Source organism: Trichechus manatus, unplaced genomic scaffold, assembly GCF_000243295.1.
Source record: "Trichechus manatus latirostris isolate Lorelei unplaced genomic scaffold, TriManLat1.0 scaffold00021, whole genome shotgun sequence".
NCBI lineage: Eukaryota > Metazoa > Chordata > Mammalia > Sirenia > Trichechidae > Trichechus > Trichechus manatus.
Window position 1 is genome coordinate 3466093 of NW_004443957.1, and position 26546 is coordinate 3492638.

Genomic DNA, 26546 nt, shown 5'->3' on the forward strand with positions numbered 1-26546 from the left:
GCATCATTTATTTCACACATACATTACTTTCAAAATTGTCTTTGAGTACAAGAACTGTTGAAGCCATCCAAGAAAGGAAGAATTTTGATAATTATAGAGACTTGATGTATGGGAGTTCATTATACTATCTCTCTATTTTGGATAGAAAATTCATAATAGAAATTTAAAAACTCCCAAGTCCACCGTGAGGTTTAGACTGTAAAAGAAGAGCAGAATCTTTCTTGGTTGACGGGGACAGCTAGGAATTTTCCTCATTGTTCTGAGCCAGGGAGTTTTTGCTTTCTTGATCTTAATCTTGCCTATTAAGTTCTTCCTACGTAATAATGACTGAAATTATAGACTAGCCCAGTCTCTGACATTCTCTACAATAGACTCTTAAATCTACCCACTTTTAAATGTTTTTCTCCCCAGAAGTTTGCAGTTCTAGAGATCCCATGTTGAGTATTTTGAATTTTTCTTTGCTTTCTCACATTGCCTTCTCTGATACTTAGTTTCTCAGGGCTTTGTTGTGAGGAGTATCCCTATTACTGTCTCAAGTTCTGTGCAGCTCAGCCTGTGATGGCAGGTGATAGAAAGTCTTTTGAGCATCATCTCTGCTCCAGCTAACCACTGGCCACTCCAGCAAGTTGGAAGGGCAGTATATAGGGGACCATTTTCTTTGCTTTTTACGACGGGAACACACACCCATGTCTGTCATAGACTTTAATTAGACTGCCTTTCGACTACTTTTTGATAGGTAAAACAATTTACATCATTTTAAGAAAATGCAAGTTCAACTAAGAATTAATCATATGTTATACTTTATGCTTTAACTCTTTGTGGCAGTAGAATGCATTTCTTTCTGGATAAGATATGATTAGATAAGTTGTTTAAAGTTTCATAGTTCAAACAAGAGACTGGAATGAATAATCATCTCTTCAGAACTGTCTTAGACTCTAACATTAACGTTTTTGTGTCTCTGAATGACATAGTTTCTGATGATTTAATCTTTAAACCTTTGGGGTCATTTGTGTCAAACACTAGGATCCATACTTTTTACAGATTACTCCGTCCATATATGTAAACTGTAAACTGCTATATCCATTGATAAAAGAAATTTGAATATGCTATTCTCACTTCTACCTATTAGTTTTTTCTAGATAATGAAACCTTGTGGGTCAAAAATTATTTCCTTGTCTTTGTTTCATATATTCTCATTCCCTTACTAATTATAATTAAACAGATTTCCTTAGGGTGTATTTTTTTCTTCTGTTAAAGGCATTTAATAAAAATTTCTGTGTGTTCTCAAGGATATTTTAATGCATTTTTGGTAAATATGACAATTATCATCTACCAAGCACATTAAAAATGTTTTACAAGTATTGACTCTCTACCTTGTGGTTGATTAATCTTTTGACCTTTTTTTATGGTTGACAGTCCGTTAACCTTATTCTCTTCCTCTTATTTTCCTATTTACTAACTCAATCGAAGACTTGGACATGGGATTAAAACACACTGTACTGTGTTTACATGCATTTGTATGAAAATTTATGTGCATTGGTGGGTTGGGTTAGCTAAACTAGATAACCGTATTGTCATAACTGATTGATTTCTCAAATGTAGAAGAAATAAATATTGAGTAGAAGCATCTCTCTTTTCTACTGTTGTCTGTAAGTGACGTGTATTGTCCTTTTCAGTGATCATGTTTTATATTCTTTATCTCTAGTGCTTAGTTCAGTGCTCGGTACAAAATAAATGCTCAGTGAATGTCAGCTCTTGTAATTAAAGTTAATGAGGACAGTTGTTTACTTTAATGAATATAAATACTTTATTGTACCTTCCCATGTAACCAACCATTCATGTTTCCATCTACCTGTCCATCCTTCCATCCATCAGTCATTTATTGGATTCCTACTCTGTCCTGTAGGGTTGCTATGAGTCAAAATCAGCTCGACGGCAGTGGGTTTGATTTTGTTCTTTTTGTTATGTACAAGGATTGTGCTAAGACCTTTACAGGCATTATGATATAGGTATCATTATTTATCTTCATTTAGAGATAAGGAAACTGAGTATCGGAAGGTTTAAGTAACTTGCCAAGTTTTGGGTTAATGAGTAAGCTGAAAACTTAAGTGTCAGTATATGTGATAATTTCTTCTTTCCTAAAAGCCCTGAAATTCTTTGTAAGAATTTATTTTGAAAATGTGTTTTAAAAAACGATTTTGTGTGTCTTTTTCTCAGACAACAGAAAATCAAAATTTTCACTTGTCAGGGTTTTCAGTACTGACTTAAGATTCTTTCACCATAATTCCTGAGTAGTTTCTGATGAAAAGAAAAATATTTAAGGATTTATGATATTGGAATGTTAGTAATCTGTTTAGTCATCAACCATTTCATTATTATTTAAGAAATTTTACAATTATTTAAATGTAGGTTATCAATAAGAATTGAAATCTATTGGACAGTGATGAATTATTTGATGAACTAGGGAGTATTGTAAGAAAACAGTCTTGACATAATCATATAAACCGTCCCATGCTTGTAACTTTAAAATTATATTTTATAAATAGAGTAAATTTTACAAGTGATTTTGTAGCAGCATCATATAGCGAACAGTTGCATACTCTTAGGAACCGTAAATCATCACCACCATGTATTGAACATTTACCCTGTCCAGGCATTGTGCTAAGGTTGTTAACATAAGTAGTCTCATTTAATCTTTACAGCAATACTGGAAAAATAAGCGATATTTACCCCCATTTTAAGAAGAGGAAACCTTAGCTTTCATGACTCACAGTCCTCCTTTTTAGTTTCTTTCACCAACTTTTCCTCCTCTTACCTACCTTAAAATGTTATTAATTCAAGATTCAGATCTTTTCTTCTCACTCTGTATTTTCTTTAGGGTGATGTCATCCTCTTTTATAGCTTCAGATGCCAACTGTTGCAGACATAACAAACTGAAATGCCTTAGGGACCAAGACAATACCATACATGAGTCAACTGGATAGAATACAACAGAGTGTGGTTCTTGTGGCAAAATTGGAGTGTGGAACCTCTTAACTCACACACCACCATCAGCACTGGCCAAAGCTATCACATGTACAGTTTTAAAAATCCTGTGCTTGCCATTCTTTTGGAAGAAGTACAGCCAGAATGTTCTTTTAGAAGCAAGAATAACAAGCCTTTGTCTCATGTACTTTGAACACGTAATCAGGAGGGACCAATCCCTTGAGAAGGACATCATGCTTGGTAAAGTAGAGGATCAGCAAAAAAGAGGAAGACCCTCAATAAGATAGATCGACATAGTGGCTGCAGCAATGGGCTCAAGCATAGCAAGGATTGTGAGGATAGTGCAGGACCGGACCGGACGGAGCAGTGTTTCATTCTGTTGTTCGTAGGGTCGCTGTGAGTTGGAACTGACTTGATGGCATCTAGCAACAACAACAATATGCTTGCCAGAGAAAAATATGGGTGGATTTGGCTCAAAGGCCCCAAGCTTTAGAGCTCTGATATTTAGGCTGTTGACTTCCAAATTTATATCTAGAGTCCAGACCTGTACTCCGAGCTCCAGACACGGGGGTCTGTCTATTCAGTACCTGCTTTTGAATGTCTTTCAACCACCTTAAAGCTTAATAAGCCTCAAACTAAATTTAATATACCTTCTGTCTCATGCCCGAACTTGGTCCTTCCCCGTTGTTTTCCTTTCACAGTAAATGACACTGTCATCTACCCATTTGTACAAAGCAGAAGCCTAACCATCTTTCCTTCTCATCTGTTTCTCTAATTATCTCTAATATTTCTCATTCCTTTAATTTGCCATTGCCACTACTCTTTGTTCCATTCACCATCTCTCACCCAGATGATCACAGTAGGTTCTTTCAACTCTTGTCCTTCTCTGGTCCAGTTTCTTCACAGCAGCCAAAATAATGTTGTAAAGGCAAGTCTGATCATGACATTCACCTGCTTCAGATCCTTCCCTTAGAGGTTTTAGATTTTATCCTAAGAATTAATATGGCCTGCAAGACCCAGGAAAATTTGGACTCTCTTTATCTCTTCCTCAGTCCAGACAAAAAGTTCGCCACACTGAACTTTTTTTGCTTCTTGGAATAAGTTCCACTGTCTCAAGGCCTTTACATAATCTATTTTCTCTGCTTGCAGTACATTTTTACTATACCATGAGCACAGATGTATGCTTTGTCAGTCTAATTCCTACTCATTCTTCAAATCTCAGCTCAAACACCTTGTCTTCAGGAAAGTGGTCCGTGACTTCCTAGATCCCTCTTATAGCACACTATTCAAAGGGCTTAACACAATAAGTTTAAAAAAAAAAAAAGCACTTATTTGTTTGATGCTTGTCTTCCCAACTAGAATGCAAGCTCCATGTTGGAGGAACAGTATCTGACTTGGCCCCTGTGTTCTCCACTAGTACAATACCTTGCATGTACTAATTAATAATCTTTGTAGAATGACTTTAGATGACTGAATGAACAAATACTAAGTATTTACTTCAAGCCTTTTTGAAATGACAAAGTTTTTCTAGATACTTCATGATAAAAGACTTCATCAGTGAATTATTCAGAATACCATTAGTGTTTAAGGAAAGCTACAAGAAAACAGTATAATTTCAATTATGAAAAATTTTAACTAACTTAATTTTGGAAGACTGATTTACAAATAATCTGTTTCTAACTCCTCTCTCATCTGCCATGAGATTACATGCCTGTATGTATTTTCGAGTCATTTTTTAGGGCTAATGAGACAGCCCTTAAAACAAGCCTGTCATCTTTATTTAGCCCAGTTTTCATTTAAAAATATAAATATACTGTAAACTTGTTCTTTGTATGCATTGTGGGTTGTCTTGGAATTAAAATAATAAAAATTCATAGGAGTCTTTCATTAACACTGCCTTTGGGAAGGCTTGCTTTATCCTCACTTTAAATAACAGCTGAGGTGATTTCAAATAAAACAACTTTTTTAATATTAGTAATAAGTCTTAGACTCCAGGAAGGTACCCACTTTTAAAATACTTCTTTTTAGAGTAAATAAAAACCAAACCAAACCCACTGCCGTCGAGTCGATTCTGACTCATAGCGACCCTATAAGACAGAATAGAACTACCCCACAAGGTTTCCAAGGAGTGACTGGTGGCTTTGAACTTTCGGTTAGCAGTCAAGCTCTTAACCACTGTGCCACCAGGTCTCCTTAGAGTGAATGCTATTATGAAAAGATTTTAATGTGTGTTAAAATATATATTTAACTGTACATAATAGATAGAACCTTATAGCTGTATTTTTTAAAATAAAGACTAATAAACAAGTTCTGATACCTGATACCATTTTGGTCCCCTGTCCTTCTCTTAGGAGTCCCTGGGTGGTGCAAATAGTTAAGCACTGGACTAGCAACCTAAAGGTTGGCAGTTTGAACCCACCCAGTGGCGTGTAGGAAGACAGTCCTGGAGATCTGCTTTCACAGCCTTGAAAATCCTATGGAGCAGTTCTATTCTGAACACGTGGGGTTGCCATGACTCAGAATGGACTCTAGGGCAACTAACAATAACAATAACGTCCTTCTCTTAGCCATGATGCAGGCCCTGAGTTAAGACTTTAGCTCTACCTCCTTTTCCATCCCTGCTCCACTTTGCATTCCAACTTTCTATTTCTGACTAGAACTTAATCCACATCTTCACTGTAGTCATAGCCATGCTTCTGCTTTAACATGATGCCTGTGCCAAAAAACCATCTGGATTACCCAGAAACCTGGAAGGATATAGGATGGAAATTTAAAATTACTTGTGTGTGCTCCCAAATGTGTGTGTACCCATTTATCCTCAAACTAAAATTAGTTTTTAAACTTTAAGCTTAAACTATTTTTTAAAAGGGTTTAAATAGTAGATACTTATGTAACTATCTATAAATGTGCTCTTAATTATAATAGTTTTATCTTTTTTTTTAAAGGTGGTTTGTCCTGATTGTAGTGATGAGATTGCTGTGAAAAAAGACAATATTCTTGTTCGATCTTTCAAAGATGGCAAATTGTAAGTATAATTCACTTAGTGTGAAAAGTCAATCTATTTATTTATAAATATATGCATTTTTTCCAGATTAGTATTTAAATGTTATTTAAGATAAGAATTAGTTATTCCCGTTGGCCCAATTTGGCTAAAGTGATTAAATCAAAATTCTTCATTCAAAGAGTTACGTTTTTCATATTTTTGGGGGTGTAGTAGCCTTAGAGTGTAGTCTGTCTTTCCTTATTCACTTTGGTCCTCTTTTCTAAACTAGACTCTCGGTATGGTCTAATTTGTCAGCATTTGCCTGTGTAATAGCTGGTGATTTGTTGAGGCAAATTTGATATATTGAACATACCTAATACTTTATTGATTAAGTTTGTTGACATTTCTTTAGTGTTTGTTCTAAATGCCTAAATATGACTTTCTAATATTTCTAGTTATATTAATGGTTGTAGTGATATCTGTTGGAAGACCTTTGACTTTGCATAAAGTGGGTTGCTATAGATATATAAGGAGCCCTGGAGGCACAGTGGTTAAGGGCTCGGCTGCTAACTGAAAGGTCCACAGTTCAAACCCACCATCTGCCGCATGGGAGAAAGATTTGGCAGTCTGCTTCTGTAAAGATTAAAAGCCATTGCCATCGAATTGATTTCAATTCATAGCAGCCTTATAGAAAAGAGTAGAACTGCCCCATACTGTTTCCAAGGCTGTAAATCTTTCTCCCATCCACATCTTTCTCTTACCGAGTGAATGGTGGTTTCTAACAGCTGACCTTTCAATTAGCAGCCTTGTACTTAACCACTGCACCACCAGGGCACCATCCATAAAGATTACAGGCTTGGAAACCCTATGGGGCATTTATCGTATGCCCTGTAGAGTCGCTATGAGTTGGAATCTATGTGAAAGTAACAGGTTTTTTTGTTGTTATTTATAGATGTATGTTGAATATTAAGAATGTAATTTTTTATGTAGAACATTTTTTAGAGCTGAGTTCTGAAATTATATCTTAATAATTTTATGACTAGAGAAGCCAGGTATTTTATACTAAGCTTTATTGGATGGTTAGGATTTGATGCTTGAATTTTCAAATTCTAAAAAATAATTAAACAAAACTATAAAACCAACTTTTAACAAGATTGAGATAATCAAAGAAATTTTGAATACTCAACTTTGAATACTGGCTTGATGATGTTAAGAAATTATTGTTAATTTTTTAATGTGTGATAACAGTACGGTTGTATTTTAAGAAAAGAATTCTTTTAATGATCCATAATGAAATACTATAAATGATATAATGTCTGGGGTTTGCTTCATAATAATCCAGTTGTAGTGGGAGGAAGTGAGTAAGGGTATAAGTGAAACAGTGACTGTGAGTTGATGATTATTGTAGTTGGGTGATAGATACTTGGAGGTTCATTGCTATCTTTGAGTTCACACTACCTACTCTTACATATATTTGAACATTTTAAAATAAAAAGTTAAAAGAGATGGCATGTTGAAATTGTATTTGGAGTGGTTTTCAGGCTTTTGTGGATCAGTTGATACAAAACAAATGCACAAAAGCTGAATGATCATTTATTAGGTTAAAATAGGAAATATATGTGACATATATAATACAACCTATCTCAGTTGCTTGCATCTGACCCCTCCTTATGGTTGTGCAGGCCCATGAAAGGCCTTAAATTGCATATTGGAGGTTTGCTGAGTTTTTTTATTTGATAAAAGAAAATTTTTGTCATAAATTAGTTATTAATTTTTAATCTTAAAACTAAGTAATTTCCATTAATAACTTCCTTTGACTATCCCAGGATAATGGCAGATTCTTTCTATTTGACATCTTTTTTATTGGATGTATGCATTCTGCCACCTGAACATTTTTATTTTTTATTATTATGGCTATAAACAGTTTTCAGTTTTGCATTTAGGCAAATATTTGAGAACACTTTAGTGTTTATAAAACATCTCTTAAAGTGGGGCTCTTTTGTAGATGATTACATATTTTAACATCCTGGGACTTGCGATGCAGTGTACAATCGCTTTCATTGTAAATATGAAATTTTCTTCCCATATTTTCAGTATCTTTCTATAGTATGTAGTTGAACTTTTAATTAAACTCCATCATATTTTTGTTTGTTTTCTTTATAAATAAATAATATAGTACTTCGGTACCAAGAAAAGATGTCCGTGAAATTACTAGTGACACTGCGCCAAAGCCTGATGCTGTATTAAAACAAGGTGAGAATAATTTTGGAATAAGTTACCTAGTAATTTAAAAAGACTTTTGAAATATTTTTAAAGATTAAATCTTCTTTTGCTTTTTTAAAAAATATTTTTTTGTTTCTAAAGTTATGTCCTTAAAGTTTAATCCATGTGTCTTTGTTATCATAAGGTTTCTTTTTCTTTTCCATTTAAGCTTATAATAAGGGACAGTAATCTACAAAGTAGGATGTAACTATATCATCTATAGTTTGGCTTTTGCCTAGTAAATAAAACATTAGTTCCTGGAGATGGTTGAAGAAGAAATTAAAGTCATTTTGATTTGGCATTTATCAGTAATAAATGGACATCTGTAACTGCAAGGCTCCAATAGTGATATTTGATTGAGGAATATGCTGTTTAATTGCATTTCTTACTTGGTTATTGGCATTGTAAATAGCTACTTGTATTCTCTTTTGCCGTTGCTCATTAAATCCAATAATATGGTATGTAGACTGCCTGAAAATTATCAAGAATTTATGGTTTAAAATTTTGATTCCATGTATTATAAAATGAGAATAATTCTGTCTGTCTAATTTTAGTTTAAACTAATTGTTAACAAAGTTTCAATTCAGGTTAAAGTAGAAATGTAAAGAAAGTGTTCATAGTAAATTTTCAGGTGTAGTGTGTTTATTACAATGGCTGTATGCCTGGTATATAAGATACTGTTTAATAATTGTTTGTTGGATAAATGATTAAATTAAATGACTTAATGAAAGTATAATTTTCATTTAAAATAAGAAAACTTCTCTTTTCCTCTTTAATTTGTTTAAGTCATCTATAAAATGGAGATAGTAATAGTAACTAATTCATAGGATTGTTATGGTTACATGAGTTGCTACATGAGAAGACACTTAGCGTAGTGCCTGGCACATACTAAACCCTTAAATGTCAGTGGTATTAGCACAGTAGTTTTTATTTCTTCATCTTGTTTAATATTTTTATACAAATCAGGTGTCATAATTCCTTCAGTTCATGTAATTTATTGTTTCTTTGCAGCCTTTGATCAGGCACTTGAATTTCACAAAAGTAGAACTATACCTGCTAACTGGAAGACTGAATTGAAAGAAGATAGCTCTAGCAGTGAAGCAGAGGAAGAAGAAGAAGCGGAAGATGATGAAAAAGAAAAGGAGGATAATAGCAGTGAAGAAGAGGCAAGTAAAATCAGTGAATGCCTTTTAAAATTATAATTAACAGTTGGATTTTCTTTATGGGTTAGGAGTTGTCATGGCGTTACTAATAATTTAAGTATTTTTAGTATTAGAAAAATTTCATAAAATTATATTTGTGATATTCATCATAGTCTAGTAGTTTGCCTGCTTACATTAAGATAGAAATATATTCTTGTGAAATTAATAATGTTTAGTTATTCTAGCAACCTCAAAAATGTTTCTTAATCTTGCTATACTTAGGTTTATCATATAATTAAAAAGTACACACCTATACATTGAAACTCTATTTTAACAGTCTTTGCACCATCATGTAGACAACTGTCACCTCATAAAATGTTTACATTTGCATATTTTATTGAAAAATCTAAAAAAGCATAAGCTATATTTTCTGTCTAGTATTAAAACAATGATCAGAGTGCAAAAGTAAAGATTAATATCACATTGATTCAGAGAATGTCAAATCATTTTATCTAATACAAGTAGGTATATAGTACTAATTGGGTTAAAAATAAGTCATTTGTCAATTTATATGGATGAAGGAGCTGAAGTTTTGCATTTTATCATAACTGGTGCTTTAGGTCTGGTAGTGACAAGGTATTCCTCACTGGCTTGCTAAATGACTTTATAAAAAAGTTTCTGGGTGGATGGTACCCATAGTGAAGGATACTTACATTTGGTAGTAAAAGGAATTGTTTTAATGTGTTCAGGAAATTAAGGTAATTTAATGTCAATATGTAATATTTCAGGTAAGTTTTGAAATTCTGCCATTTAATTGTGGTAAACAGTATTAATGAAATAGGATTGTTTTAGAGATTATATTTTTATAGTATTTAAAAAAAAAACAAAAAACAAGCCTGACTCATAGTGACCCTATAGAACAAAGTAGAACTGCCCTATAGGGTTTCCATGGAGTGGCTGGGAGATTTGAACTGCTGACCTTTTAGTTAGCAGCTGAGCTCTTAACCACTGCACCACCAGGGCTCCATTTATGGTATAGTGATCTATAATGATAGTGAAATAGCAGTTGCCCTGCTTCAGCCTTCTCCCTGACTGCTTTGTATTTAAAATGTGAAAATGAGCAATCATTCCCTTGCTTAAAACCTCTTTAGTAGCTTCTTATCACTCTAAGAGCCAAGCTTATAGAACCTCCTTCATGCCCCATTCCCTTCCTGTTTTTCTTACCATTTCTCTTGATACATCCCCCCCTTTGAACTTTATTCTGTAGCAATATCAAATTACATACTTTGCTGCTCCTCAGCTCTGCACATACTAATACCCCTATCGGGAATGCCCTTCCCTTCTGTCCTCTGGTCAGCCTGGCGCATTCCTGTTCAGTTTTCAAACCCTGCTTACATGTCACCTCTGTAAAGGGTTCCATTAACCATCACCTCTCACACCCTTAGGAAAGTTAATCCCTCCATTTTCTAGTCTAAGCTACCAATGTACCTTGTATATATTTTAGTCATTTTATTTATATACATACATACATACATACATACATATATATATATATTTTTTTTTTTTCCCTTCCCCCTTGGATCTACTTGTTTTCTGCCCAGGAAGTCCATAGGCTCCTCAAGGATAGAGACCCTGCCATATTCATATTTGTACCCAGAGTGTCTGTCGTAGTGCCTAATATGATCAATATATATTAATTAGCAAGCCTTTTGTTGCTTAGATTGGTGTTTTACAAATGTTTTTGTAAAATCAAATCTGGTCTTCAATTTAAACATTTTTTAAAGTTAAATACCAACTTCACTTAAAAAATTTTATATTAGGATAAATCTGGCAGTTTTTTAAAGTCAAATATCGTGCCATGGTAACATTTAAGATAATATCTAGAAAACAGATTTCTTTCTGGTTATATCTGACTTATAGTAGTTAGCAGCTGATAAGTCAGCCCCCGACTCATGATGACCCTGTGCAAATGGAATGAAACACTGCCTGGTCCTGTATCATTCCCTTGATCAGTTGCTGATTGGATTGTGATCCATAGTGTTTACATCGGCTGACTTTTTGAAGTAGATTGCCAGGCCTTTCTTCGTAGTCTGTTTTACTTAGTCTGGAAGCTCTGCTGAAACTTGTTCAGCATCATAGCAACACACAGTCCACCACTGACAGATGAGTGGTGGCTACACATGAGATTCATTGGCTGTGAGTCTTTACCAAAACCCAGCATATGTGGACTATATTTAAATCAAGAAATATAGATTTATTATAAGCAAATTAATAAATACCATGTATTCTCTTCTGCTCAACTTGCAAACCTGATAGTTTATTAACATGGGTTTTTGTTCTTGTTTTTAAGTTGCTTTTTATTCTACTAGGTTTTAAAATAAAATGGCAAATCTCACTATGACCGTGGCATCAGACCCATGATTTTCTAAATAAAAATAATATATTTAGATTCATTTAGAGTATCAGTTGAAAACAAGCCTTTGAACTGGCTCTTCCCGGTTTAGTCATGGCCGAGGAAGTGACACTGGAACAAACCTGAATCTTTTAAAAATTTGAGTGAACTGGAATGAAAACTGGCATGGAAAAGACTATGGGTCAAAGCCTTGCTAGAAACTTAATCTCCCTCTTAGAAAACAAGGGCAGCATATGCATTGCACAGCAGCCAAATCCCTTGTTTGTTGGATTTTGAGCAGAGTTGGAAACAGCGGTTTCCTGCTCAAAGATAGTGGCCAAGCATGCCACTTTGAATGTGTGTTGCTCTCCACAGCCCTACCAGTAATCCAGTCTCATGCATCAGGCTGCTGAAAGGGCTCACTACGCCTCTTCCAAGTCTCCCATTCCAGGGCTTTAACTCATAATTTTTCCTATTCCGGTTATTATTCCAAATCACCCAAATTATAAAAATTTGGGTCTCTTTGGTTTCATTTCATCGTCCGTGACAGAACTGATTCACACCAATTTGAAGTCCTGATATAGTAACTAAAGCCTAACTGTATATTTTGAATGTCTTTCTCTGTAGTTATTCCTAATTATATGTTCTTTAATGGCAGATTCCATAGCTTGTTTTTCTTTTATTTGATTCAGCACCTAGCATAGTGCCTACACTTACAGGTGCTCAGTAAATGTTTGTTGAATGGATGAAAGTCACTGAATTGATGAATTCCTCAATCTTATCTACTACCCTGCTCCTTGCAGGTTGCTTCAGGACCAGCTCCCTACTACCACAGCCCCTGGCCACAGCAGCAAGAAGCTAGTCCCTCCCTTGTAATTGATAAATCGGGGAACTATTTTATTACTTGAAGATTTCCCTAAGTCTGAATCTTCAGGTATTGTAGATCAAGTTTGTTCCCCACTTTACTGATTTTATAAGCTTGAACTACTATACAGTGGGGCTTTATATGATGAAGGATACTTGTAATTAAAGTTAATGGCACCCAAATTTGTATAGTTCCTTGAGGAGCAATAGTAGATTAGTTTTGATGTTAAACCCTGACCCATTTTAATATAAGTGAGAGTAGGTCTTCTTGAGCCTGTGACCCTGATTTTGAGAGTAAATCTCTGATATGGTAAAAAGGTTATTAACATCTTACTAGTCTCATTTTTTATATGAGAATTTACGTTTGCGATTCTAACTGTTCAGATACAAAAGGATAAATTTGTCTGTAAAGCATAAAATGTCTAAACTTCTCTGATTTTGAATACCTTAGTGTTAAATAATTTTTATTTGATAAAAAGCCTTTGAAATATTTTTAATTAGTATTAGTTTTTACTGTCAGTAGGAAATCTGTTTGTTATTAAAATGCTTAACTAAGGAAAATATTCTTTTCTTCTGTGACTAAAATTAGGAAGAAATAGAACCATTTCCAGAAGAAAGGGAGAACTTTCTTCAACAGTTGTACAAATTTATGGAAGATAGAGGTGAGTGGGGTTTTTGTTATTGTTTTTTAATTCATAATTAATGTTGTAGGTTTCAGATAGATAATTAATATTCTAAAAATAAGAATTCTGTTTATTAAGCTTCATGTCACTGGTAATCACGGCTGTCTTTTTGATGGCCAGTATCACCAGCACCTAGCATAGTACCTGTCACATGTGTGCTTGTGGAATGAGGAATTCGAAAGTATTTTAACAGTTTTTATGGCTATGGACCCATAAATGCTTGTATTGTGCCCTGCTAGTCCACCTTCCCACCCATGAGATCTCCAAAGGACCTTTACATTAGGGAACAATGCAGAATGGAATCATAGTAACATTTTACTAACATTTACACAAAGGTCTCTAGTAAAAAGCCTGCTTCTCCAAAATCTCTGTTTGCAATACCTTGTGTGTGTGTGTGTGTGTGCGTGCGTGCGCGTGTGCAAATGTGAGAGATTAGCAAGTACATACTCATCCTAAGATGGGCTGCAAGCCTTCTTCTTATGACTCAGTCACATAGACCAACCTAAATTAAACCATCCATAGAGATCCAGAAATAAGAGAAAGAAAGGTGACAGAGTCACACTGTGAGGCTTGATGCAGCTTATTGAATCTGCCTAATGTTGTTATAAAGAAATACAAGGACTAGGGGAAAGAGGAATGGATACTAACCTTTTAATTTACAGTGATGACCTACCTGGTCCTTCAGTAACTATGACTCTGTTACTGTGTTGCTTATCTGTTTGATCAGAGTCTAGCTTCTCCTTTCATGAGAAGATGCTAGGAAGGGAGGTGGGAAGAGGCAGAAAGCTCTCCAGCTGAGGAAAAGGACAAAAAGAATAATATTTGGAAGTACCATACTCTGGGAATTAATGTCTTTTAAATCCCTGTTTGTAATGCTGATGAGAAGAAGCTGGTTCTGTCTTCTGTTTACCCCATAAATTATATTGGCTACCACAGTGTAGGTATCTTTAGTATAAAATGCCTTTGATTCCTGTGTTATTTCTTCATATGAGTGGGGGCTTGGTCTAAGAAGGTATGTGCTACTTCTTAGGCTTTTTTATAAGTGAAAAAGTGAAGAAAATGAATAAAATCTAGTATTGGAGAACACTGATAAAATGCAACTCTGCCAGTCGTATGTGTTTTGAAAAGGGTCATAGATTGCCTGTCTCTGCCCGTTTATCTCCTCTGTCACTTTCTTGCGGATTGATAGTTTGATTCATTATCCTTGCCCTACGTTTTAACTATGTTAGAATGAAACAAAACTAGTTTTACTACAGAATCATTGTGTATAGCAATTGTAAGTTAGTAAAATAATAAAGAAAGCATAATAAAAATAACCTTCCTTTGTGATGCAGTTGCCTATCAGTCATCACAACACTTTCTTCAGTACCAAATCTTTGTTTCCCTAATTTAAAAAAGACTTTGGTTTTTTAGTATTCATTAGTATTTTATTTGATATTTATTCTTTTGATATCCAGGGGCAGGAATATAAGGTTTCAAAAATTTGGTATGTGAAAAATTAAAAAAAAAACAAAACACAAAACTGAAATGGGCTTAATAGACATCATGTCTTTGATTAACAAAGGATTTATATACATACATATATAGATAGATATAGATATATGCTTTGCACTGTATATATTCAGTGGTAATATTTGAATCCTTTGAAATTTTAACTTAAAAGTACAGTTTGTTCTAATATATTTTGTGTTTTCTCAATAGGCACACCTATTAATAAAAGACCTGTACTTGGGTATAGAAATTTGAATCTCTTTAAGTTATTCAGACTTGTACACAAACTTGGAGGATTTGATAATGTAAGTATTACGATTAAAAGTGAAATATTTTTCATACACCATCATCTCTCAAGTACTTGCTGTCTCTAAAACGATTGTCTATTAATAGAAACCTAAGAACATAAGGAAAATGGAAAGTGTAGGTTTAAAATATACAGTTAGCCTTCCTCAGACCAAATTTAAATTTAATTAAAGATTAAGGTGTTTTGGTTTTTTTTTCTTTCCCTTTTCTTTTTTTTTATTGTACTTCAGGTGAAGGCTTATAGAACAAATAGTTTCTCATGGGTTTTTTTTTTTTTTTTTTAAATGCGCTTTCTGATTTACTGTTAAGTTAGTCAAACTCTGTTATAAACCACCTGTATATATCTGAGTCACAGCATAATCATATTGGTGGAGATTCTCTGTATGTTTCTTTTTCATCAGACTGTAAGATCCTTGAGAGCAGGGATCTATCTTTATATTTTTTATATCCTTAAGTCCTTTCACAGTGCCTAGCATATATACATATATGTGTTTGTGTATATAAAGCATGCAGGAAATGTTTGTTGAACTGATGTGAAGAGACTATTTTAAAGTAGCCAATGACAGACAATACTCATCCAATTAAGGGTATTTTGCATCATGAAATTGCTTATTACTAAAGGCCAGTAGAACGGCTTTGATTCATTTGTTTGTAAGTTTTATGAGAAATTAATAAGTCCTTTAAAATCTTTTTCTGTTTCTTCGTTACAAAATTTAACTTAGGAACCTAAGTTATTCACTGTATCAAGGTTTATGTAAGAGTCAAATGGCCCAATGTTTTAACATTTGTAATTCTCTGAGATTTGTTGGAGTATTAAAACTTACTTTATAACATTGTAAACCACATTTTTAATTTAGAATTTATAAAGTTTGGTATTTTTCATTCCTTTGAGACTAAGACCAGTAAGTATAGACGTATACACAGACACACAGACACAAACACACACACACGTACATATTGTATCTATCAAAATTTATCATATTCCCACCTTTTAATTTGGGAGTTTTCATTTCACTTTGTCCATTAGATTGAAAGTGGAGCTGTCTGGAAACAAGTCTATCAAGATCTTGGAATCCCTGTCTTAAATTCAGCTGCAGGATACAATGTTAAATGTGCTTATAAAAAGTAAGTTAGTGTACTTGATATGGCTATTTTAAATATTTTACCTAGAAAGCAGGATGGAATTTACCATAACTGAGGGTACTTATTTCTTCTCAGAATAAATAAAATATTTTTACTAGAGTGTATTCTGAGATTTTACATGTAAAGAGTAACTAGATTTGTGAGATATTCTGTGAAGGAAACTTTTTGTGGCGAATTAAATTTGTAAAGTACTGCATAGAGATTAAAAAACCAAAGTTTTAAAGTCAAATAAACCCAGGTTTCAATTCTGGTTCTGTCAATTATTAGCGTTTTGTATCCTTGGACCATTTATTTGTCCTCCTAAGCCCTGCAGTTCCCTCATTTGTAAAATGGGATAATACTATTTCACAGGATTACTCTGATAATTAAATAAGTTTTACATGTAAAGAGGCTTAATTCCTGGCAGATAAATAGTATAAGCTGTTACTAATACTTATAATAGCTACTATTTATACTATTATTATATTATAACTGTTTTCTCACTCTTAGCCCAGTTTGAAAAATGAATTCTTTTTTTTTTTTGAAGAGTTTTTCTTTTTGGGTTAAAAAGATTGGGAGAGATCGAACTGGAATGAATTAAAAAGTTAACATGACTCAGTGTCTGGGAGTTAAAAAAAAAAAAAAAAGACTGGATGCACATTTAAAAAAACAACTCAGCAGTAATATTTTGAAATATTTTCACCAAATATAATTTCTCTTTATGTTTCCAGATACTTGTATGGTTTTGAGGAGTACTGTAGGTCAGCCAATATCGAGTTTCAGATGGCATTGCCAGAGAAAGTTGTTAACAAGCCATGTAAGGAGTGTGAGAATGTAAAAGAAATAAAAGTTAAGGAAGAAAATGAATCAGAGATCAAAGAAATAAAGATTGAAGAGGAGGGAAATATAATACTAAAAGAAGAAGAGCCTGTGGAGGATGATATTGAAAGAAAAGAAAACATTAAACCTTCTCTGGTAAATCAGATATTGTTAATTGTCCTTTGTCTTCTTTGGTTCATTTTCTACAGCCTCTTTAAGTTCCCAAAGTTAATTTATTGTATAATATACTTTATTGTTTATGCATTTTCTTCATTAAGTGCTATTTTTGTATGGTTTTGAATGTAATAACTATTCAAAATATCTATTAGCTATTTTTGCCTACTGTTTTAGGAATGGCAGGAATTTCTTAAAAGTAACTAATTTCTTAGTATTAGTATTGGTTGGCACCTGCTTCTTGTTGGTGACAATTATGAGTTTAGTCTGAAAATTTTTACTTTTGTTGGTTTAGTTCCTCTGATCTTTTTCTAGGGAAGTAAAAAGAATTTGTTAGAATCTGTACCTACACAGTCTGATCAGGAAAAAGAAGTTATCATGAAAAAATCAGAAGAAAATGAAAATCTGGAAGATAAAGATGATGAGACAGCTCGGGTAGATGAATCCCTCAGCATAAAGGTAGAAGCTGAAGAAGAAAAAGCAAAATCTGGGTAAGAAATTTGTTTTTGGTTAAGATGCATTTTGGCTGAATGAATTCTTGTAATCTGCTGTTTGTTGGTATGTGTATGTATGAACCAAAATTTCGCAAATATAGAATAACTGAATGATTTGCATTTATTAAGTAAATGATATTTGCCTCTTTCAGAGACCCTCTAATACAAATTTGTAGAAAGGATCATATTTTTGATCCATTCTTCTTGCTCTCATCATGGAAATTTATAAACTATTTACTTTGGAGAAAGTACTTATTGCATTAAATCCTGCTGAATGTCCAGATAATATAAACCTGGGAAGATGGCCTTCTCCAGTGTTTTGTAGATGGTACGTTGGCTGTAGATTCTGAGAGTTGTATTTATTTTGTAAGCAAAAAATAATGGCAGAATCCTAACAATAAGCTTTTAAAAGTACAAAATTGTTGTATTGTGTTTTATGTGACAGTAGCATTTATTTGTTTTTGTCTGTTTGAAATGATGAATTATTTAACAATATAATTTATGCACTGTCAGTGGACCTCTTGGATTTTAAAGGTAATCTTCTGTGTTTAGTTTTATTTCTAGAGTTTAAAGAACATAAATATCTCCATTGTTAGTGGTTTGTTTGAATAAGCAAAAGCAGTTTTTCTTGATCATTTTAATATTTTTCTGAAATTTTGGCCACAGCATACAGACAAATACAGAAGAGGAAAAAAACTGGGTTTAGATGAATATAATAAAAGGTGTTTATCATTCTTTGTTATATTTCTGTGTATATAAATGTTATTATTTGAAGTACTTCTTACTGCTACCGGAGACTGTTTCAGGTATTAAGAATCTTAATCAGAATTCAGCTTTTTGTCTTAAAATATCTTCATTATTTTAGTATTTTTTTGAAATTTTGGCCACAGCCTACAGACAGACATGGAAGAGAAAAAAACTGGATTTAGATGAAAACAATAAAAGGTGTTTGTTTATTATACTTGTTATAGTTCTGTGTATATAAATGTATATTTGAATTATTTCTTTCTTCTACTTGACACTATTTCAGACTATTAAAATACTTAGTAAAGGATTCAACTTTTTACCTGAAAAATCTGATTTTTAAATCTGCAGATGTTTTTGGAGCATTTATTATGTGCAAGGCACTATGATAAACCTATATATATATATATATAAATATAAATATATATATATATATGTTCCTAATAATTATCTTAACTTTTCAAGTTGGTATTTCAGCTTATTTTATTGTATGAGCTATATTTTATAGGTTTTTATTTTGTTGATCCCTTTAATTCTTCAATTGTATGGTTTTTAAAATTTACTACAGATATTCATAAATGTATTCATACTATAACATGACATTTTCCTTCTGTGATTGCCGTAATTTACTAGGTGTTTAGGAGCATTTCATGTTGAGAATGCCCAAAATTATTTTCTGAACTTTATTGGATGAGGGCAATAGAAAGTTCTACAATTATAACGAATCAATACAGAATTAATATATAGATATTCTTCTAGTGTATAAACTTTCTCTAAGTAATTGTCTACTACCAAGAACTTTGAACATCCTTCCGCTGTGTCCAGATATGGGATATTAAAGAAGTTAATATATGTAAAACGCCTGGTTCAGTGGCTAGCTTGTTGTTAGGTGCCGAGTTGATTCCTACTCACGGTGACCCCATGTGTGCAGAGTAGAATTGCTCCATAGGGTTTTCATAGCTGCGACCTTTTGGAAGCAGATTGCCAGGCCTGTATTCGGAGGCTTCTCTGGGTAGGTTTGAACTGCCAACCCTTTCGGCTGATAGTTAAATGGTTAATCATTTCCACCACTCAGGGACTTCAACTGGCTTATAGCAGGTACTTAATAAATAGTAGCTTTTTTTTTTTTTTTTTTAAACTTATGTTCTATTGTGAGGAGCTTGACTTCAAACTTGGAAAATTTATTATTTCTTTGTGAATTCAAATGAAAAATACTTGCTGATACTTTTGGTTTTCCAAAATGTGGTTCTCTAAAAGGTAACAAACTTAAATTTGTGTGTGTGTGTGTGTGTGTGTGTGTGTGTGTGTCTTTTAAACCTACATACTGGTTACATTTTACACTTTAAGAGGCTATCTTTCTTGGTGTTCACATTTAGGGCATTAGTCTCTCAGTATGGTACTGACTTTTTAGAGCAATAGAATATTTTCTTTGGCTGATTGCCAGTAATTATGTTGTTTGCTTCTTTACACTTCAGTGTATTACTTGTAAATTTCATTTGGGTTGTGTCTGAGGTTGACATTAACTGCTACTTGTCAGTAGGTCTCCATTCCAGATTAAAGAAAAGTTTGCCCTGGCTACCACTTAAAGTATAATTGTGCTTGTTGTTGGCATCTACCAGTTGTACTCATTGTATTGTAAAATGTAAGCTATAGTTTAGAGTTTTTCATTTAAAAAAATTTAGACTTTGTATTCTTTATCTGTCTTTTATATGATGTTCTGAGGTTTGAAACAAGGTGCATAGTAAATCTTTTCTTTTATTGTGGCCACCAGAATACACTTCCTTTTCTCCCTGATATGCAGGGATATAATCTTGTGGTTTGAGATATGTAGTCTTCTTTCTTAGAAAAAAATTTTATATGACATTTATTTAAAATTCTTAATAGTTTATTATCCATAATACCATTTCTGATAATTCATTAAATATTTTAGCCTTACTAGTAATTATTTTTTTAATATAGAAATAGTGTGTTTTCAATGATAGAAGTCATATTATTAATATCAGGTTGTAAGTAATTTCGTTTGGGTTTTAGTTTTTAAATACTTATTCATTTAACAATAAATTAGTCTTTAAAATAGAAATAATTCTTGAGAATCTTTATAGACTTTGTGATATATTTCAGATATTGACCCATTTGATAGTTTTGTGAACTGAGTCTTAATTTCACAAGTCTATTAAGCTTCTCGTGCCCCCTTCCCCCATTGTATTAAAGGTAAGAGGAACAAGCATTATAGTGCTGCTTGTATTGCTATTTATAGATTATTTTTTTGCCTATATAATTATGTAATTAGGAATAATGAAGTATGTTATTGCTAAAAAGTTTGCTTATAAGAATGTAAAACTTAAATTATCAGTGGAAGAAACCTTTTTATATAATTGTTATAGCCATGAGGAGTCCTGGTGGTGCAGTGGTTAAGTGTTCGGTTACTAACTGAAAGGTCAGTGGTTTGAACCCATCACCACTTGCTCCGCGGGCGAAAGATATCCAGGTCTGCTTCTGTAGAGATTTACAGCCTTGGAAACCCTATAGGGCAGTTCTACTCTGTCCTGTAGGGTTGCTGTAAGTTGGAATCGACTCGATGGCAATATTACAGCCATTCAGTTATAAAGCTTGCTTACTTAGCTGTCTTGTGGCTTCTATTTTATGTTTATTCATTTGTTAGCTGTGCAGTGATTCATTTTGAGAGACAACTGTTGTAATAAGTATAGACATACTGTGGAGCAGATAAAGGCTTATTAAATACAGTTTAGAATTTCATATTGAAGTTTGTTTTTTTAGAAGTCTACTGCTTGGAAAGATTTATAATTTTAAGATTTTCTTCAATTTATTGAATACAAATTAGTGCCTAATATAAAAACTATGAATGTTCAGTTTTAGAAAGTACGTGGTATTGAGATCAAAGTGATTGTAACGCAGCTTCTAGAATGATTTGATTTTAGTTTCGCATATTTGAAATTGGTCTCTGAAATACCTATTTTTTGGAACCTGAAAGTTGAGAGGATTTGTAGAAGAAACCTTTCAGTAACTATGTGGTAAAGAGAACAGAAATTGAGGTGAAGTTTAGAAAGATACAAATATCAAACTTGATGTGATATTGATATGAGGTTAGTAAAATATTCCTGTAAAAGGTAAAATAATATTTCAGTTATTATAACATTTGAAAATTTGGCTATAGCATCTTTTAGTGTTATTAAGACTAGCCATCTGCTAGTAAAAAAATTGTTTTAAACATCGTGGGGCTAGAAATATTTGAATAAAAAATAAGTGCCTAGTTAGAAAATGTAATTTTTTTTTTTTTAATCAGCTGACATGTAAAACACTTTTACGTTACAACACAAGCAAATTGTTACCGTCAACCTTACTAGTTTCTTGCTATTCAGCACAACTTCCATTCTTCTGGCTGATGGAAATTTTCTTTTAATACAGTTGTTTTTCAGTCTTCATTTTCTCTAGCTGTATCTTTCTGCAACCATGGTCATCTTATGCATTTTTAGTTTTTAATATTAAATTGAAACTCAGAGAATTTCATACACATGGAACCCGCTGTTCCCCGGAACAATCACAGCCACAATATTTATCAGTATATGTGGTTTGGAACTGAAAAGCTTATGAAGTATCTTTTATTAACTCTGCAATTTTTTAAACCTTTCAAGAGATGAAACGAATAAAGATGAAGATGAAGATGATGAAGATGCAGAAGAGGAGGATGAGGAGGAGGAAGAAGATGAAGATGATGATGACAACAATGAGGAAGAGGAGTTTGAGTGCTATCCACCAGGCATGAAAGTCCAAGTGCGGTATGGACGAGGGAAAAATCAAAAAATGTATGAAGCTAGTATTAAAGATTCTGATGTCGAAGGTGGAGAGGTCCTTTACTTGGTGCATTACTGCGGATGGAATGTGAGGTAACTTGAGTTTTAGCTAGTGATTATTACCTAAAAACACGTCTAAAATACTTTTCTATTTTAAAATTTAATTAACGAATTACAGACTTGTCAGTATTCTAATTGAGGTCATGATGCCATATTAAAAATACTTAGTGTTTAGCATGTAAGTATCTCGCTTAGTGGCTTCCTACTTACTGTTTTCAGTACTTACAGGATATCTTAATGTTAAGAAAACTGAGGGCTACACAAGTGATATTTATGTAATACATATAAATTAATAGAGAAAACATTTTTTGATGAAATGATAGAAGAATCTTTTAAAAAGGTGAAAGAGATTTAGCTTTTTGATGTCTATTAGCCAGTTATGAGACGACCTGCTTTCTTGCATTTTTACTACTTTGCCATAGTAACTTCATCATAATCTTCTTAACTCATCATATTTCTTTCCTTCAGTAGGCAGGGATTTAAAAGTTGAGATTTCTTAAGAAGCATTAGTTATTTCAAAAAGGCCTTATCTCCTCGTTAATAGCTCTTGCAGTACAACCTTGTTCAGAAGTCTCAAAGATTTATTTGTATCTTTGAAACATTATGGTTAAAAATGAGCAAGTCTACTTGACCATAATAGAGCACACTTTCTGTCTGAGTTACTAACCTAGGGAAATGAAAGACTGAGGTTCAATTTTTACATTGTGTTCACTGACTTCAGTTTTTTTCTTAACATAAGTTTTCTGTGGTTTATCCAAATAAATTTCATATTTCAATTTTATCCAAATTTGGCAAGCTAGTTTTAAGATCTTATCATTTAGTTATCTTTGAAGAATAATTTATTCTGCAGTGTTTGGTGTTATATTTGAAATATAGCGTATGATAGAGTTGTAGCTCTTGAAAAATTAACCACAGAAGTTTTAAATGGTGATTTCATGGTATACCTAGCTTCAGGAAGGAGTACTTTTCTTATATTTTATATTTAAATTGTATTCTGTGGCTTGGGAACTTATTAAGCAAATACCATCTAAAATTTTGTTTCTTAAAAGTACATTTTTTGTTATCCTGTTGCAGCAACAGGAAGCTGTAAAAGTATAGTCTAATCCGATTACCTTTCTTGTTTTGGGAAAAGTACAATTCTGATCCATTCTGATGATTAGTAGAAAGAAAACAACTTAAGTTATAAGGAAGTGTTCTGGAGTTTTGCTTGAGAGTCTAGAATACCTTTCATCAGTACTTAGATATATTACTGTTACGTAAGCTTTTCCAGATAACCACTTTTTAACATTGTGTGTAAGTTATCCTTTTGGCTGTTGGTTCTTATGCTGCCGCTATGGTGCATAATTTTCCTGACTTTTAATGATCATGTTCAGAAGAAGATATTTGAGATCTTAGATATAGCTGCTAGAAGAATGTTTTGCCCAGTTTTTTATATTTATCATTTTGATCTTGCCTAGTGATCTTATTAAATATAAATGTAGGAGAGTTCTACTCTGCTCTGCCTAGGATATGAATATAAATATAAAACACATTGGTTTAAAATGAGGAAGAAATAATTGAATCAGCAAAAATTAATACTTACTAAGTTATGCCAACAAGATAGATAAGAGCCACATCATCTTCTACCTCTTCTTTTAGTACTTCTAGTTATTTTACTAGTTTAATCTAAAGAGGCAGTTTTCCTAGTGGCCTTTATAAAATGCTTTAAATTGTGTGAAGAATGGATAGAATTTAGGGGTTCTCCAACTTTCATTGTAATCAGAACTTGATTATTATTTTGTTGTTAATTGGCTCATTAAACAAAAGGGGCTTATTAGGTATAAGAGCTGAGACATTCATAAAATTATTCTGCAGTTAATGTACAATTTTCTGTTTCATTAAGAAAAGATGGACTAAAAGAAAGATTAAGCCTAGGGCACTTGGGTATTAGAGGATAGAAAGAATATCTAGTATTTTAGTTTTGAAATTGATAGTGAACGGGTGGGGTAAGGGAAGATTTTTTAACTGAGGCATTGAAGTTCTTAATAACGTAGGGAAGCAAATGTGACCTGGTGCAACAAGACCTACTTGTGTTACTAAGAAGGATGCCATCTATTTCTGACAACTCAAGCATTTGTATGGTATGAACTTTCAAAAGAAGAGAACTTAAACCATCTTGATGAAGACCTATGACACTTCAGTATCGTAGAGAAGAACAACTGTACTTCAGTAAATTAGGCAATTAATTTTCTTATAGACAACATAATTATATTCCTGTTTCTCTATGTAATAATAACTAAAGTGTTTGTCTTATTGATAAGTAAGCAATAATTGTGATGTTTGTGGCTCCTTCATTCTGAAGCTAATGTAATCAGGATTGTGAAATTCTCATCAGCTCTCAAATATTTTCTGTTATTTGGGAGGCTTTCAACTTGATCTCTAAATTACATTTAAGAGCTATGAAATTAGAAAGATTTATGCATGAAGATTCATGAAAATAATTTCGTTTTCAGTTATAGTCATGTGTGATAATAGCAATTTAGGAAGTTTTGTACGGAGATAGTTACATGGGTTTTTGTTGCATCTGAAATATTTTCCAGCAAACAAATTTTTCTTAAAGAAAGTAAGAATGTCTTTGTTAGTTAAAAAAAAAAGTTTTTCTTATTAATTTCTACATTTTTCCTTTTTTTCTGAATTACTGTATAAATCTTTAGTCTAATTCTCATCTGTACCCCTCTTTCACAGCTAAAAAATGATTGATTTTTGTTGCCTAAAGGATAGTGTTTGGGCTAGTTTGGTTTTTACTGCTAGGATGAAAAAAAGACATTATTTTACATGCTTATACCAGATTTACTGGAAAGAGAACTATTGACCCCAAGCCACATACTGGCTTATAGATGATTTAATGCTGCTACAGAATTTTTCAGATAACAGTGACCATATATGAAACTACTTTCCAACACTAGAATTTATAAGGCTGCCACATACTTGTATTCTAAGTCAATGCTTTTTTATAATTTTTAAAACTCTTCTTAAAATAGTATTCCTTCTAGAAAAATGGGAAAATACATGAAAGTAGAAAAAGAAGCTCACTTTATTCTGTGTTCTCTTTACTGTTTTGAAAAATAAATCTATATAGTTTTTAAAGTTACGGTCATACATTAGTAATTTTTTAACAGTAGTTTATGTTATATTTGTTTTAACTTATGAGTAACTTCTTAGTGATGTTTATATTTTATAGAAGTTCTTAGTATCATTAGTTGATAACTTTTCATGCTTAAGTTTGTAAATCATGTCATGAACATGGGATTGATCTTTGAAAGATTACACTTTGAAATGCACCTGCCATAAGCTCTGTTGAGTGTGTTGAATTTATCCTTATTGAGTAACAACTAAGTGTATTAGAACTATCTAGACTACTTGGCATGGGATTTAAAATACATCATTATTTTATTATGTTATAACAGTGTTGATTATTTTTCTCCATTTCTAACTTGGTTTTTGATCAAGGAATTGGGAATTTGAATAGACTTTTTTTTTTTCCTGTTCTAGATCACTAACTGCATAAGGGATATGAAAGAGTAAAAGAGACATTTTAAAATTTCGCTTGTAAATCTATTAAATAAGTAACAACACTTCTAACTGAAAATAAGATAAATTATACTTAAATGTATTGTTTGTAATAAAAATTTACTTCATTAATGAAAAAATCTTAATTCACCAAGCAAATTGAATCCTATTTGGCAGCAAAGAGGGAGAAACTAGTGTAAAGCTTTCACAGAGAATGGGTTAAATCCCACCATTTGTAATACTTAACTGCTTTTAAAGAAATTTTATTTATTTAGCAAACATGTGTTGAACATCTGTGTGCCCAATACTATGCTTGGCACTAAGGATATAAAGAAATGGTCCACCGTGTAAGGAACTTGCGGTCCAAGCAAGGGAATTATCCCACTAGGATTTACAGTCTATTTATCCTAACATTCCTCACCCTTTTAATTCCCAACTAGACGGCAACTAACGACAACAACAACAACTCTCATATGTTGCTTAAATTCTTTGGTCAGTTGTTATAATCACTTCTTTTTATTCCCATGCTGTTCTTTTGCCGTTCTCTTGCTTTGCGGTACTCAGCTGACAATAACACAACAATCCTGATTAAATCTAACACTGCTGCTCCTTGCCTGCACCTGTGCAGCTGATCCTGACTGCAGTAAATCAAACCACCATGCTG

The 26546-nt window shown here is 32.9% G+C and overlaps 1 protein-coding gene across 4 annotated transcripts in view; it reads left to right on the forward strand.

The window, feature by feature from the left end:
* The window catches only part of ARID4B (AT-rich interaction domain 4B), a 188057-nt gene that overhangs the window by 116536 nt on the left and 44975 nt on the right, over window positions 1-26546 (forward strand). For 3 of the 4 annotated variants that reach the window (XM_023728014.1, XM_023728015.1, XM_023728012.1), the window contains exons 9-17: window positions 5931-6010; window positions 8145-8221; window positions 9242-9396; window positions 13218-13290; window positions 15013-15107; window positions 16136-16233; window positions 16962-17205; window positions 17539-17714; window positions 22115-22366. In XM_023728014.1, the coding sequence (XP_023583782.1) occupies window positions 5931-6010; window positions 8145-8221; window positions 9242-9396; window positions 13218-13290; window positions 15013-15107; window positions 16136-16233; window positions 16962-17205; window positions 17539-17714; window positions 22115-22366 (1250 nt within the window). The remainder of the gene's footprint in view (window positions 1-5930; window positions 6011-8144; window positions 8222-9241; window positions 9397-13217; window positions 13291-15012; window positions 15108-16135; window positions 16234-16961; window positions 17206-17538; window positions 17715-22114; window positions 22367-26546) is intronic. The other variant, XM_023728013.1, reaches the window with a different exon arrangement.